Below are 14,594 nucleotides of genomic sequence, written 5' to 3' on the forward strand. Positions count from 1 at the left end.
ATCCACATTTTATCTCCAGTGTAGTTAAATTTTTGGATACTAACTGAAAATTACACACCCTATACCGACCACAAGCAAGTGGCCAGGTAGAGAAAATGCAACATCGACCCTTACATAATTAAAAGTACAGGACAACAGCAGGTGTTGCTTAATCCATCATATTCCCTCAAACGGGTGGAGTTAACTATGCAGACTAACATTTCTGCAGTTAGACCTACATGCTCACCTTTCCTGGGTACTTCCTACACAGGATGCTTAACACAGTTACATAGTCGATCCCTCACCTCGCCAGGATGATCAAGGAGAGACGTAACTGGTGTCATTAGAACGGGACTGGGAGACCACAGTGACCAGTGACCTAAGTGGTTTGAAACCCCCTTTGGAATCCTCCCTTTTAGCTCTAGGAACTAACCAATGGCTATTATCAGATATATTACCTCAGTGAAGATAGATAAACAAAAAGAACCACCAGCTGATTGCAGATGCACTTAGCACAATCCAAAGTAATGTCTCTCTAGCCCTTAGCTGTATCCAAACTCAGCTGTAGATACAATCAATGATAAATGCAATTATACAGGAGGGTGAAGAAAACACCTTACCTACTGAAATTGGGAAAGTAATTTGAAATAATATGACTGAATTCGAAAAAAAAAATTCAATCCTGGTGATATCTAGTCAATTTCACTTATGACCCCACTGATGATAAAGCCACAGCTTTTGTGCTGACGATATGCAGCGCTTTGATATACACTATACACCCAATCATTACACTGAGAGTGAATCAACTTGGAACTATACTCTACCCTATAGAGCATAGAGTACGGACCAAGTAAAACAGAAGGAAATGGCAAACTGTGAATATTGATACAGGTACTGTGCGAAAACAACAAGAGTTCATCTTGTGAAAACAATACCATCGAGGCCCAAGACATTTGCCTTGATACAGAACAAAACGTTTGTCATTTTAAAATATATTCTAACAAAACTCCAGAAACAGTACTTGTATATATTGATAAAGGATGTGTTTGTATAAAAACCTCTTGTGACTCTATGTCTATAGATCATACAACTATAGATTATACAACTATAGATACTAGTAATCACTCTTAACATTTGTGTTTGTAACTTTACTAACATTAAGGAATATGCAGCTCTTGTCACAACTCATCAATTACCACAGTCTAATTATACTTTATTGTGAGATACATTACCTACTCCTATTGGAATGAATCTCACCTTGGTGAAAAGACTCTTACGACATGAATACCTAAAACGGTTGTTGGAGCAAGTTCGAGAAAATGGACAAAGAACTTCAGTTACTGTCTGTCACGATGCAGAAGAAATACATCAGGTGGTGGAAAAAAATAAAAAAAGACAGAGAACACAGATGGTGAGACACTCTTTTTGGGTTATCACCAACTGCTACTAGAATCTTTAACAAGATGCTTCACCCAGTTATTGTTTTATTAATACTCACCGTATTGTGTTTTACTTTAATAATTATTCTATATGTCAAGCTTTGGATTATGGTGAAACACTTATTTAATATATGTCCTCAGTTATTCTCACAATAAGAACATGTGAGACACTCTCCATTGGCAGAACAAGTTCTAAATTATTTAATACATCTGATTATCATTTTAATAATAGTGGTGATAGTCATGACTTTATATAATTGTTCTGTATGATATAAAATTCATAATACCAATTGCAGATTGTGAACAATGCCAGAACTAATTAAGTATGAAAATTTGTAAATTAATTTTCAGATTTTGAAAAAAAGAGGGGAATGATATAGTTAAAAACCCCAACTTAGCTCAAAATGGGTGTATGTGTTGATTGCCAACATATTGTTTCCCTCAGATCCAGCTGTGAGTGCATACTTTGTCCGGAAACTACTTGACCTTGTAACTTTCTGTGTTTTAAAGAATCGTTCTGTCAAATATTAACTAAAAACAGGATGTCGTGAGAAGATATATGTGGCAAGATAAGGAGAATTGTATAGAAGTAAAAAGTTACTGGGTTGTCCTGTCAACACCCTTGAAAAGTATAAATACTGTACGTTTTATACATTGAGAGGAGCACTTGTGGCGGAGATATCCCCAGTGCTGCCCAGCGCTGCAATGAAGAATGCCTGCTTAATAATAACAACGAATCTCTGTTATTATTGAGTATTGAGTTACGATTTTGTATCAATCCTATAAGACATACAATTACATCACTATTAGCATCTGTAACTGTACCAAAAATAAAAAAATGAGGATTTGATTAGTGAATTTTAAGTAATTCATTCTTCTTCCTTGTAGTTTTTCATACTGCAGAATTTGAAGATAATTTGAATTTTAGAATGTTACTCTCCTCGATGGATTGCTTCTTCCCCTTCCTGCTCATAACTGTTTTAACTTCCTTCAAGAAGAATATAACATTTGTATCCAGATTTATGAAATCTGCCTTCCAGTACAGCAAGTTGTTTGATAAACAGTGTAGCTAACACTGGTTTTCTTTGGGTCCTACATCCCCCTACACTCCCAGCCATAAAACAGTAACCTCAGATTTCCTGACATTTCTATTTATTGCATTGCACCCAGGTACTCCTCCAGTGCTTGGAGTCCTCTTTTGCAGTACTTCCGCTCCTTTCCCACATTACTTGAGTTTCTTGTCTTGATTCCCCTTCCCTGTCCTCACTGCTCCCACTACACCTACCAGCCACCCACATCTTTTTCCTCTGTTCTGGTAAGAGGTAGCAAATGATGTGTCTGGTTTGCAGCCTTGGGCTCTGATTGTCAAGTTCATGAGTTCACATGGACTGAGCAGCCAGTGGAGGAAACTCAAGTAAGGGCTGATCTCTCTCTGCCATGTGCGTGTGTCAGGGAGTGGTGATGGTAGATGCCACCAAGTGCTGCATTGGTGCAACATGGCTCCTGTTTCTTATTAAAGGTGCGCAGACTTAGTATTTCTGTTTTAAATATGGTAGAAAGTAGCCAAAGAACTCCAAGGCTGACTGCGTGAAATTCACTTAGGTTAGAAAAGAGTCTGTCAGGATTCTGCAGGAGGGAAAAAAAGTTTTCCCCACCTTGTTTAGTCTAGCTTAGGGAAAATACCCCCCATTAATTTTAACAGATTTGGTTTTATATGGGTGTAGTATATAGACTGCTGCAGGCATAGTTCAGTGGATTTATAATAGCAGAAGGTTGGTGTTTGCTACTTCTGTACTTACAGAAGCTCTTCTTGTTGTCTTAGGCTTAGGGAATCACTAAATGTCTTTAATATTTTCCATTTTGCATTTTTAACTTAGCATATGAAATAATATCGATGTTAATCTTTTGATTTATAGTTATTCTTTTTTCTTTCTGTTTCTCTGGTTTACCCATAATAAAATCTGGATCATAGCAAATAATCAGCCTTATTAATGAAATTTCTTGATGAGGAGACCGGGAAGTCTCTGAAAGCAAGTATTTGCACTCTACCATGTTGTGCTTTCTAAAGGGCATGCTGTGAAAGAGCTATGCTTGATGCAGAATAAACAGATGTGCTTTAGCATTTTTTTGAAAGTTGAATGCCTTCAAGAAAGACATATCAATGGGAATTGATAAGCATGGTATTTGTTCTATTTCTACTAAATAATGTGATTAAATCTGCAATATCAAAATCAAAGTTAAGAAATTCTGTATTCTCTGCCTTTTCACTTTTCAGATGCACTCTTCCTACAAAACTAAAAAAGCAGGGATTACTTACAGAGAATGCAAAGCCTCAACTTTCATATTTTTTTCGTAAGACAACAATTCCTAAGTTTTGCCCACTACTTACCATGCTGAAAGTGTCTTCTGGGTAATGAGAGGTACTCATTTCACTGTGAAACTTCCATCAGGTGCTGGAACAAAAAGAGCACACACACTTTTAAGTTTATAAATACAAAAAAGCAATGAATAGACAACATTACTGTCCTATAGAATTAGATACTGAATCTATTTTTGTTGTATACATTTTCAAGTAGTCTTCCAGACATAAGCTACCAAAGTGATCTCAAGTCTAGAAAATCTGTCTTTAGAAAAGTTAAAGGGTGCAACTCACATGTCATTTAGGCAGATTTTTTTTAAAGCTATTCAGTACAGTTGGATCGTTAATAAACGACTGTTTATACATTTTCAATCCTATGTTTTTGATTAAATATTGGACCTCTGCCAAAAAATCTGCTTCAGTCAAAACCATGTTTTCAGGATGTGTTTTTGAAATGCCCAAATTATTAATAAATTTTTTAATCTGTAACTGAAACATTTCAATGCTTAATCACATAGCAGTCCAGGGACCCGATTCATCCCAGTGATGAAGCCTGAGTCCTCACTTTTGCAGCACTATGTGAAGGACCTCTCCATTCTGCACGGCCACCAAGGCACCGAGGGATGTCTTGACTGGTAGGCAATGCCTGTCCAGAGGCTGGGCGCTGACCTTCTGCTGGGCATCTGCACAAAACTCCCTCAAAACTCCCTCAAGGCATGTCGTGATTCCTTGAGACTTACCACTGGCATACTTTCTCTCACCCCAATTTTTTACTTAACACTGTGACAGTACAATTCTACTCTGAAGCCTGCCATTAGATAGAGCAAATATAAATTGCATGCAGAATGCTGAGAGCTACCTAAATGACAGCCCTCTTTTAGATATCCTGTTTGTGTCTGACCCCTCAGAGGATTTAAAGAGCAGAAAGAAAATCTGAGGCAAACAGCTCAGGAAGACTTTTAGTTGTCTTTTATTATTGTAATTGCTAATGCAATTACCCCCTTTGAGACACACTCATGGTCCTGGCAGACTCACAGACCATCGGGTCAGAATTCAGTTCTAGCCTACAAATGATAATGTACTAATCTCACATCTCTGATCTAGCCAGTGCTGCAGCATCAACATGGACAAGCTGAAGAGGTGTGGCTGGCAAAAAGTGATGGGTAAAGATGCACATTGTCTAGAAGTGAGTTTCTTAATGTAAAAGTTCAGTTATTTAAAATGGGAAAACACTCATGCTCCCAGACTGACGCTGCCCCTTTAATAAAATGGCTTGGTCTCCTACTCAGCCCTGGCTAAGTGCCTGACTATCTCAGTTTAAATTTTGGCCAACAGCAATAATGGACCATAAAGGATCTAGATGCAAGGTAGAGCCATTTACAAGTGGATAGGCTGTTTATTTACCGATTGCTTTATTTTTGTAAACAAAACGTATATTCCAGTATGACCTACTGGACATATTTTCTACACTGACAGTTTATTCAACCCACAATTTGCTTTTTTAATGCCTTCAAAGGTAAGAGACTTAGTTATTTCCTTTCCATTTTTAGAGGACTGCACTTATGGTTTCTGTATGTGTAACTACTTGGTGGACTTGAAAAGAGAATTTAGGAAGGATGTTTAAATTTAATATATTGTCTTTGTTATTAATGATATTTTAAATGAATTATTGTAAATTACAGGCTTTTTTTGTAAATCAGTTTTAATGGAGTTCAGTTTTCTCTAGAAATATGTTGTATCACTGAGTTAAATGTTGTAATGTTAATTTTATTAGTGTATATTGTCATTATAATAGAACATTGTCTTTATGGAAAATATTGCATACATTCTGTTACAGCCATGTAACATTAATAATACATTCATGTATTGAATTTCATTACTAAGCCATTGTTTCTTAGAAGAATAAGTTGTTCATACTGATGCTCCAGACTTAGGTAATATATCTGCATCCCAAAACACCCAGATCTTTGTTTATTCCTAACAATTAGGGATTTCTAGAAACAAACTGCATTCTATGTTTTCTATAATATTTCTGCTAATCTAATATAATTAGTTTAATAGCAAAGTATGTTAATAGCAATAGGCATTAGTAACATTTTCTTTTACCCTTCTTTGTTAGATGTTCAAATGAAAGCTAAAGATAGCACTGGCTTTTTTTAAGAAAGAAAAAGGAGCACTGTGTTTGTTCTACCCATATTTCTTCTCTAATAAAACAGGTTCTAATATACATGTGAGCTATAGTTGGGCTTGTACTGGCTGCTATGCTTAAATCACTACCCAGTGTCTTTTCATAATTGTTTTTATATGTTGTCTCTAGAATTGTGCTTCCCACAAATATGTATTCTGTATGTAAAGTATCTGTATTTATTTATTTGCATCTATTAATGAAGTATTCACAGGTGGTTTTTTACTTTTAACAGGAAGGAAAAGTCATCTAATTTGGGATCAAAGTCACTATGTGGAAAAAACATTTTTTCTTTTGCTTTTTACTTCTGGCTGTGACAACAAACCAGATAGTATATGGGCAAAACAGAAAGAAAGGAAAGAATTCTTATTCTTTCATGCAAAAAGATGAAGGTAAAACCATTTACTTAAAATTTCTGATTGACCGTGTTGTATGTCTCCACTTATTTCAGGATAATTAGCTAGTAATTGGCAACTTATCTATGCATTTATAAAACGTGATTTAATTTGTTTATCAGGCTTGGAAAATACTGTGATGACATTTACTTGGTCATGGACTTCAGTTCGATCTATGATTTTCATTGACACGCATATCTCTTAAGATAAATGATAAGGAGCCTAATTTTTAGTTTGCAATTGCATGTGGAAAATTTTGTATACAAAGTCAACTAAAATGCTGAAACAATCCCATCAAGACCCTAATTTGAAAGTTTTTGTCTGTAGACTATATTTAATAATACTGGTATGAATTAAAGTAACTTAAATTTAGTTACTTCAGTAGAATTTCTTGGCAATTACAGTGAAATTCATCCTTAGAATTTTTACTGGAAAGACAGAGGAATCCTTGGGGAAATGATTTGAGGATTGGGATTGTTGCAGAGAATTATCTGAAATCTATTGTGCAGCTGTGCCCATCATTCACAGATTTAACTTTCTTGTTCCATTACAGGTGATACATGTCTCATTGATATAGTCTTTATCTTGGACAGTTCAGAAAGTGCCAAAAATCAGTTGTTTGATATACAGAAGAATTTTGTTCAAAATTTAACTGACAGCATTTTCCAGATGAAGCCAGTTAAGTCTCAGAAGTATAATGTCAAACTAGCAAGTATGCAGTTCAGCAGCACAGTCAGCATTGATCATCCCTTTACAGCCTGGAAAAATTTGCAGAATTTTAAAGAGAAAGTCAAGTCTCTGGGCTTTATTGGCCACGGCACCTACTCCTATTATGCGATTTCCAATGCCACGCAGCTGTTTAAAACTGAAGGTCGTAAGAGAAGTGTGAAAGTGGCTTTTTTGATGACTGATGGTGTGGATCATCCAAACAGCCCTAATGTCCAGAGTATAGCCACAGCAGCTAGGAGTCTTGGAATACATTTTTCTACCATTGGCCTTTCTAAGAAAAATGTCCAAGAAGAAAAATTGCGTATGATATCTGGTGATTCATCCTCTAAGCATATCTTATGCCTGGATGATGAGAACCTGATAGTTGGTGTAGCGCTGGAACTGGTAAGTAATGCTGATGTTAATCTTGTCAGTGTCTAGCCATGGCAGATTTTAGTGAACTTTGATAAGTAAGTCCTGAAGGCAGTGCAGAGGTTTTTGTGGTGCATGTCTCTGCTACATCAGGAGTCAGGACAGAGGGAGCTTCCTCTTCTCGGCCGCTCTCCAAGGAGTTGTGTGCTTGGACAATAATAGCTCAGCTGCACTGTTCACTGATGGAGGGACAGGGTATTTCCCAGCACACAGAGCATGTCTCTGAGCATATGATAATACTCCAGAAGGTAACTTGTTCTCATGCATAAGGCTGATAAAATCACCAAGTCCTTCCCCTATATATTATTAGTAGGGCCTTCCATAGTAAGGCCTTTCATTAGGAAGCCTTTTCATATTCCCTTTGTGTGCATTGTTCCTTAAAATCGTCTATTTAGCTGTCCCATTACATGTCATTTTTTTTCTGATCATTATGGGTCGCATGAAGTAACTGCCTATTCCTACCAAAGAACCCTTTTTCATACGAGTAGTTCCACAGACTGGTTCTTACCAGTGTGAGGAAGGGACGAAGGATGAAGGTATTCACATTCTTTACCATTCGCCTTGGAAATTCTGTAAACTAGAGAGGAAAAATGGTTAAATTAGTACTCTGTTAAGTTAAATTAAATCTATATGAAAGTAATATTTTTCTTTTCTTTTCAGGAAGCCTTGCTTCAGAAGCAGGTAGGTTTTTTGAGTTTTGTGTGTTTTGATTACTCTTACCAGATCTCCTGAAGTCTGCTTCTTCTATAATGCAACAATACTCCAGTATTAATCAACTTTCCTTCCCTGAGTAAAGTTTCCAAATATGGTTGCTTTTATTTTAGCTTTCATCCATTTCTTCCATCCCTTCTCCTGAGAAATCTGCAACTTCTGTTCATTAGTGAGTAGTATCAACAGTAAGACATAAAGCACACTTCCTACCAGACTGGAATAGGACTAGTACAACACATGCAAGTTCATTAGTGGTCTCGTTAGAAAATGATAGCAGTGTCAGAATGGTCCAAAAATTATGTAAGGTGTCACAGTACTATATGCTATGTATATGCTACCTTAAACGTTTGTAGTTACAGTAGTAACAGATTTATTTGTTTTATATAAATAAATCAAGCAACTGATTTTGATTGGGCTATACAGAAGTGTAATGTTGATTATGTAATAAATATATATATTAGAAGATAATTTATTTCCTGTTATTCTACTGTTATGTTGTCTGGTCTGTGGCTAGGCAAAAATAGAGTTTCTGCTTTAAAAATCTGAAATAATATGTTTGAAAAATGTTCTCAATGTTTCTATTAACCTCGTAGTGTATGCGGAAGAACTGTTGGTGTGAAAAGGGAGTAAAAGGAGACAAAGGTGATTCTGTAAGTATGCATTCGTTTGAAAAGCCTCCAGAATCTGAATTTTAATCATTGAGATCAACGTTGCACAGTATTTTGATTGGTTACTATGTCTGTAAAAAGCAAGACATTAGCTGTGCATGTACTGCAAAAAGAAGTGATGTATCATAGCGTATCACTGTGAAAGGCCACTGTTATAAGCACTCAGGAAAAAATCTATCCATAATCACATACTATCTTGGAAATATAATTATATTATTGGGTAATAAAACACTGTGGATAATTAGGTACATGATTTTGAAGCCCAAATAAAAAAAGTCTTGAATCTTGCAATGGGAAAGGAAAGGTCCATTAGCCAAAGGTTTGCTTCCACCAGCAGCTTCTATTTGTGTAAGGAATAAAGGTTCAAAAGATTGAGGGTGATGGCATATATGAAGAAAGGTCTAAAACTCTGCCTCTGACACTGTCTTGTGACACCTCAACACGTAACTGTTTCTTGGCTCTGGTAAAGAAGAAAGAAGTGGGAGTTCAGACAGTGTGTGACCACTCTGATCCCTTTTGTATCTTTAATAGCTGCCCCAGAGACAACCACGGTAAATACAGTTTTTTGCCTTTCTCCCTAGACACTAAGCAAGTGGTCAACCATATGTGTAGCAGGTTATGACAGCAGGGCCTATCATCCAGTCCCTTGGCTCTGGATAATGTGCATCTGGAACTAAACCCCCTGTTTCCAATTTAAAATTTAAGAGTTATTTTGTCCAAAATTATTAGATGTAACCTATTAGATATATATATTTTTATATATACACATATACACCAAGCTTTCTAGTCCCCACCTTCATGATCCTCCAAACAGGAATAATGGTGTAGTAATTTTTTATTTTGGGGCTGCTGGATGTTGACACTTAGCTGTTCTGTGCACAGGGTTATTTTAAGCAAAGAAGATTAGATAGTGGTGGGTAACTGAAAAATGGGGAAGGGGAACCATGTATGTTTTCTGTGACACCTTCCTGGTTAGATTTTCAAATGCTCTGTAGAAAATGTATTTATCGTTGAATATTGATTTTAAAAAAATCACAGATGCCTTATAATACTGGATTTTTTTTAGCTAAGTGAAAGTACTGTCACATGTGCCGTACCTGAGTCAGTGTGGGTTTCTACCTAAGCTTATTCCAGAATGATTTTGGCCTGCCCCAAAGATAAAGTCTTAGAGAAACTGGAGAATTTTATCTTCACAATAGCAATAACATTTTCCTGCTTTGTTTCAGGGCAGTGCTGGTAACAGAGGGGAAAAAGGTGAGCCAGGACCAAAAGGAAAAAAGGTAAAGTGAATTTAAAAAAAAAAAGCAAATTTCTATCTAGTTTTATTCAAACCATAGAAGTGAATATAGCAAAGGAGAAGTACGTTAAAATATGATTTAAAAGATTGACTTTTGCTGTGAGACGTTTATAGTTAGCTGCTTTAGAAGTGAGAGAGAAAACTTTGAAACTAATCTTCTACCAAGTTAACATGGCCTGTCATTCCAGTTTTTCTCTGACAGCAGAGGTCTCTGAATCTAGCTAAAGGCTCTCTAAGCTCCACAAAGCTTTCCAACAGTACACAAATCTCTTGAGCAAAGTGGCTTGCTCTGACTAAGATTTCAGTCATCTAATAACAGTAGCTGAGTTTTATATGTTAATGTTCAGGAATTATGTGTCCTTGATTGTGGGAGGAAGAAGGGTGGATGTTTGTAAACAGGAAAAGCAACTTCTGCTCCTTAAACAGTGTTCTTGGTTTTAGTGTAATAGTGATAAATAAAAGGGCAGTACATATTTCAGTTGTATTCCTTTGCTTCCAATAGGGCGATCCTCAAAAAGGAGATCAGGGAGAAAAAGGTGAAGAGGTATGTGACTACTACAGTGCTAACTCATATTTGGTGTTTTCAAATTATCTTCCAGATCCTGATTCACAGTTTAGTTCCACTGAACTGAAAATGTGTTTTCCATTTTTCACACATCTACTTTATTCAATTATTTAGAGCACCTAAACTAAGTTCTCATTTAGAGAAGCATCTATACTGAGAGAAACCATGTGCTTAAGTATAGAGGTGGGATGCTACTGACAAAAGGAACTTTTGAAGTTATGTGATTTTGTATTGACTTACATTAGACTTATCCCAAAGATAGAACTGAAAATGTCATCACTAAAAACACCTATATAGTTCTCCAATGGCTTCTGACATCTGATATTTCTCAGCTTGAATTCTTGTTGATTCACAGTAGAAAGATTAACACTACTTTACGCGTAAGATCAATTCAGTTTAAAAGTCCCATTTAAATGGTAGCGTATATCAGCTAAGAGGCTGGCAAACTGAGTGGCATATTTACAGCTAATATTATGAGGAAAAATACACATCTAAATTTGCAGAGAATTATATGTTAAGTGATTCCAGAGAGATACTTTATTGTTGTGAGTAATTAAACTTCTGAAACTTAATTATTTACTGGGGTTTTTTTCCTACTTAAATTAGCAGTATGTTATGCCTTTGCTTTCTGTTTTATGATTTTTTCCCCCCTTTTTTTTAAATTTTCAAATAGGGAGCTCCTGGCTACAAGGGAGACAAGGTAAGATTTTTATAGAGTAGATGTACTCTGAAAATAGATTGTCAATAGCTGACAGTGTATGTGAAAGAATGGAAAGAAGAGCCTGTCTTGTCTTCTTGTCATGAGAGCTCCTAATGCAATCCCTAGAAGTAAATTCATCATTTATGTAAATGCTTGCAGACTGGCTTGTTGGAATTAAAAAAAAAAAAAGCAATCTGAAAAGAAAAATGACAAAGACTAGAAATAAAGCTTCTGAAAGGAAAAAGAAAGCTGAGGGTTGAATAAGAGGTTAGGTAGAAAGAACATGGAATTGTTTACTGCAAACACAAATAGATGTGGCAATCATTAGCTTTCAAAAAACTTACCACAAGGAAGTTTACTTCTAAGCTAATTATAAATTGCAAGGGCTAATGCTTGATCAAAAAAAATATCAAGATAGGCTCTCCAAGAAGCTCAAAAAATTATACATTTCAATGACTTGCAAGATTCTAGAGCTGAAATTTATGTTGAAAACTAGACCATCATAGCCAGAGCAGAAACAGAGATAATCCCATCTTGACTTTGCTTGGTTTGAACACTTATCTTTCTACATTGTTAATAAAAGCAGTGCCTCTCTGAATCTTTGTATTCATTAGAAAAATGCTTCAGTCAATTTTATGGAAACATTTAATGGAAATGGGGAAAGTAGACTCATATGTCTACTTTTCATATGTCTATTGATATGTTAAATCATCAGTGGAACACTTTAGTAACTATCTTCATTCCATTTGTACAATCTCACCATTGTTATTCAGGAAAATCTCAGACATCACAGTAATGAAATCAGAATATAGAGAGGATTCTGGAGGCAGCACAGCAAGGTGGAAAAATACAGCAAAGCTTATTAGATATTAAATGTATTATCCTCTTACAATGTAGGTTGGAAATTTCATAGGCATTCTCAGAGAGAAGAAGTGTCTTATCTTAAGTAGAGCAGACCATATCTTCTACAGACCATATCTAATGATGCCACTCTCAGGTCTTCAGAACCTACTAAACCTCTTGTGCTACTGCACTGCTTGCAGTCTTTAATGCATGTAAGTGTAATCAGAACATCCTGTTTAGCTGCTAACCTTTTGATTTCTTACAAAGGGTGAAAGAGGAGAATGTGGATCCCCAGGAATAAAAGGGGAAAGAGTAAGTATAATTTTTATTTGAACTGTTTCACATTGATGAAGATACTAGAAAGTCATGTAACATATTCATAAATATAGCTTGTAAAGATTATTGTAAATTTGGAACATCTTATAATTCCCTGGTAGCAGGGATACATTCATAGTAGAAATACGACTCTCAGAAACTGGACCCACAGTTCACCATATTCTTTTTTTCCATTTCACAGGAGAAGTGTAGTCACTTACCTAAACCAAAAGCTGTCCCAACCAATGCCAAGCCCTGCTTACAAAGAACTGTGACCATCTTACAGAGTTCACCAGATTTTTTTCCTTAAAATGTTAATTTTAATTCAAGTGTATAAAGTTATATTACAGTAGAAGCAGGTTCTTACACAACCTGAACAACTTTCAGGTCTACCAGCCCATCTGTGCTGAGATGCATTCACACTTCATCTAGTCCTCCCCTTCTTTTAACCTGAAGTGCAGAAATGATACAAGTGAATATAGATTTTTACCTGTTTTTTACACTCGGAAAGATGGAAGGATAATGTACTCCTGAGTGAGATAATCATGTATCTTGAGTTCATGTAAGCAGGTTTGTATGGCTACTACAAAACACTGATTTATAGTTAGGGTTGTTAAGTACTACCAACTAGAATGCAACTGATCATTCTATTAAAGTACATTTCTTCAGTTTTAACATCCATATTATGCTTACCTTTATCAAAGACCAACTTGAAAAGTTTGTGATTCCTGGAACCTGTTATTTGATGATAAATTTCAAGTAGGAATTAGGGAATATTCAAAGCAGCAGTATTTGTTGCAAAGAAAAAAGGGCATTATACTATAATAAAAATCTAAAGGCTGAGAATATCTTGTGAGATGCTGGGGTTCAAAATGGCAGCAAGTGAGTCAGAAACAGCTGAAATATCAAAGAAAAAGGAGAAAGAGTTGCATCTCTCGGAGGAATAAAGACAGATCATAACTTATTTATCCAGGCAGTACGTGAGAAATAGCATGAGGTTATGTGAAATGGCTACTGAGATAAAAGGAAGCTATTCAGAAGCTGGCAAAGTACATAATCAAAGCAGCAAAGAAATATGGATGTAGAAAACATATGCCAGGGCTGCCGGAAATTTGCTTGTTTCATTTCTGTTGAGGACAGTAATGAAAAAAAAGTTTGACATCTGCAGAGGATCAGAGATTATAATGGATTACGGACTTCAAGAACTTAGTGAACAAATGAAAATTACAGTCACTTCCAGCATTCCCAGCTTCACATTTACAAATGCAGCAGATAGATAGAACAAAATGGTTTGGGGTTTTTTTTGATGAAAGTAGTCTATGCTGGACAAAATCATCAGAAATAGAACATACATGGCCAAATATAGGAGAAATAAATTCAATATTCCGAGGTGGATCTTTAACTGCAGTGATGGGTATTGAAGCATAATTGGCAGTAGTGTTGTCTGATTTGAAAGTGTTGCATTTTTCCCCCCACCGCTTTCCAATCTCACTAATCAGACTGAATCCAGCAGAGGTTTTGATGCTGCGAATCTTAGTTGCTACAACAGCTGTTCAGGCTTGAAACTCAGATAGTTTGTGTTTGGCTTTGAAATCAAAACTGACTCCAATCATATGTGTGTATTCTACCAAAAGTAGCTGTCATGGCATCAGCATATTGTTGTTTGTGCCATCCATTGCTTGTGTAGTTTTGTAAATGGGCTAGAACTGAGTGGGGTTATCTGCTCTCTTTGGTAGCTGATGCTTGGCCTGGAAGCAAATGCCAGGGAGTAGAGAATTGTTAAAAAATTCTGAATCTGAATCTGTAGGGGAAGACAGTCAATGGGGTGTGGCTGCATAGGTATCCCTGCTAAATTTGTAAAGGCTATTCGAAATGACGCATGCCTTGAAAAATGCAGCAGTCTGCCCCTGCCTCTGTGTGTGGAGATGTTGCTAATCAAAAGAGAAGAAAGAGAAAGAAAAGACCAGCAGCCTATTTGCTGAAAGCTATTTTTGCTTT

General features: G+C 36.2%; 1 protein-coding gene across 2 annotated transcripts in view; it reads left to right on the plus strand.

Annotated features, from left to right (window-relative positions):
• Positions 1-14,594, plus strand: part of COL28A1 (collagen type XXVIII alpha 1 chain) — a 95,024-nt gene that overhangs the window by 16,468 nt on the left and 63,962 nt on the right. Inside the window, exons 1-9 of one of the 2 annotated variants that reach the window (XM_052801540.1) lie at positions 5,074-5,293; positions 6,198-6,354; positions 6,911-7,470; positions 8,158-8,178; positions 8,802-8,858; positions 10,103-10,156; positions 10,676-10,717; positions 11,412-11,438; positions 12,549-12,593. In XM_052801540.1, coding sequence (XP_052657500.1) covers positions 6,234-6,354; positions 6,911-7,470; positions 8,158-8,178; positions 8,802-8,858; positions 10,103-10,156; positions 10,676-10,717; positions 11,412-11,438; positions 12,549-12,593 — 927 coding nt within the window. In that variant the 5' untranslated portion in view covers positions 5,074-5,293; positions 6,198-6,233. Of the gene's footprint in view, positions 1-5,073; positions 5,294-6,197; positions 6,355-6,910; positions 7,471-8,157; positions 8,179-8,801; positions 8,859-10,102; positions 10,157-10,675; positions 10,718-11,411; positions 11,439-12,548; positions 12,594-14,594 lie in introns of those variants that run through there. The other variant, XM_052801549.1, reaches the window with a different exon arrangement.

Source organism: Harpia harpyja, chromosome 1 (assembly GCF_026419915.1).
Source record: "Harpia harpyja isolate bHarHar1 chromosome 1, bHarHar1 primary haplotype, whole genome shotgun sequence".
In the NCBI taxonomy this organism is placed as follows: Eukaryota; Metazoa; Chordata; class Aves; order Accipitriformes; family Accipitridae; genus Harpia; species Harpia harpyja.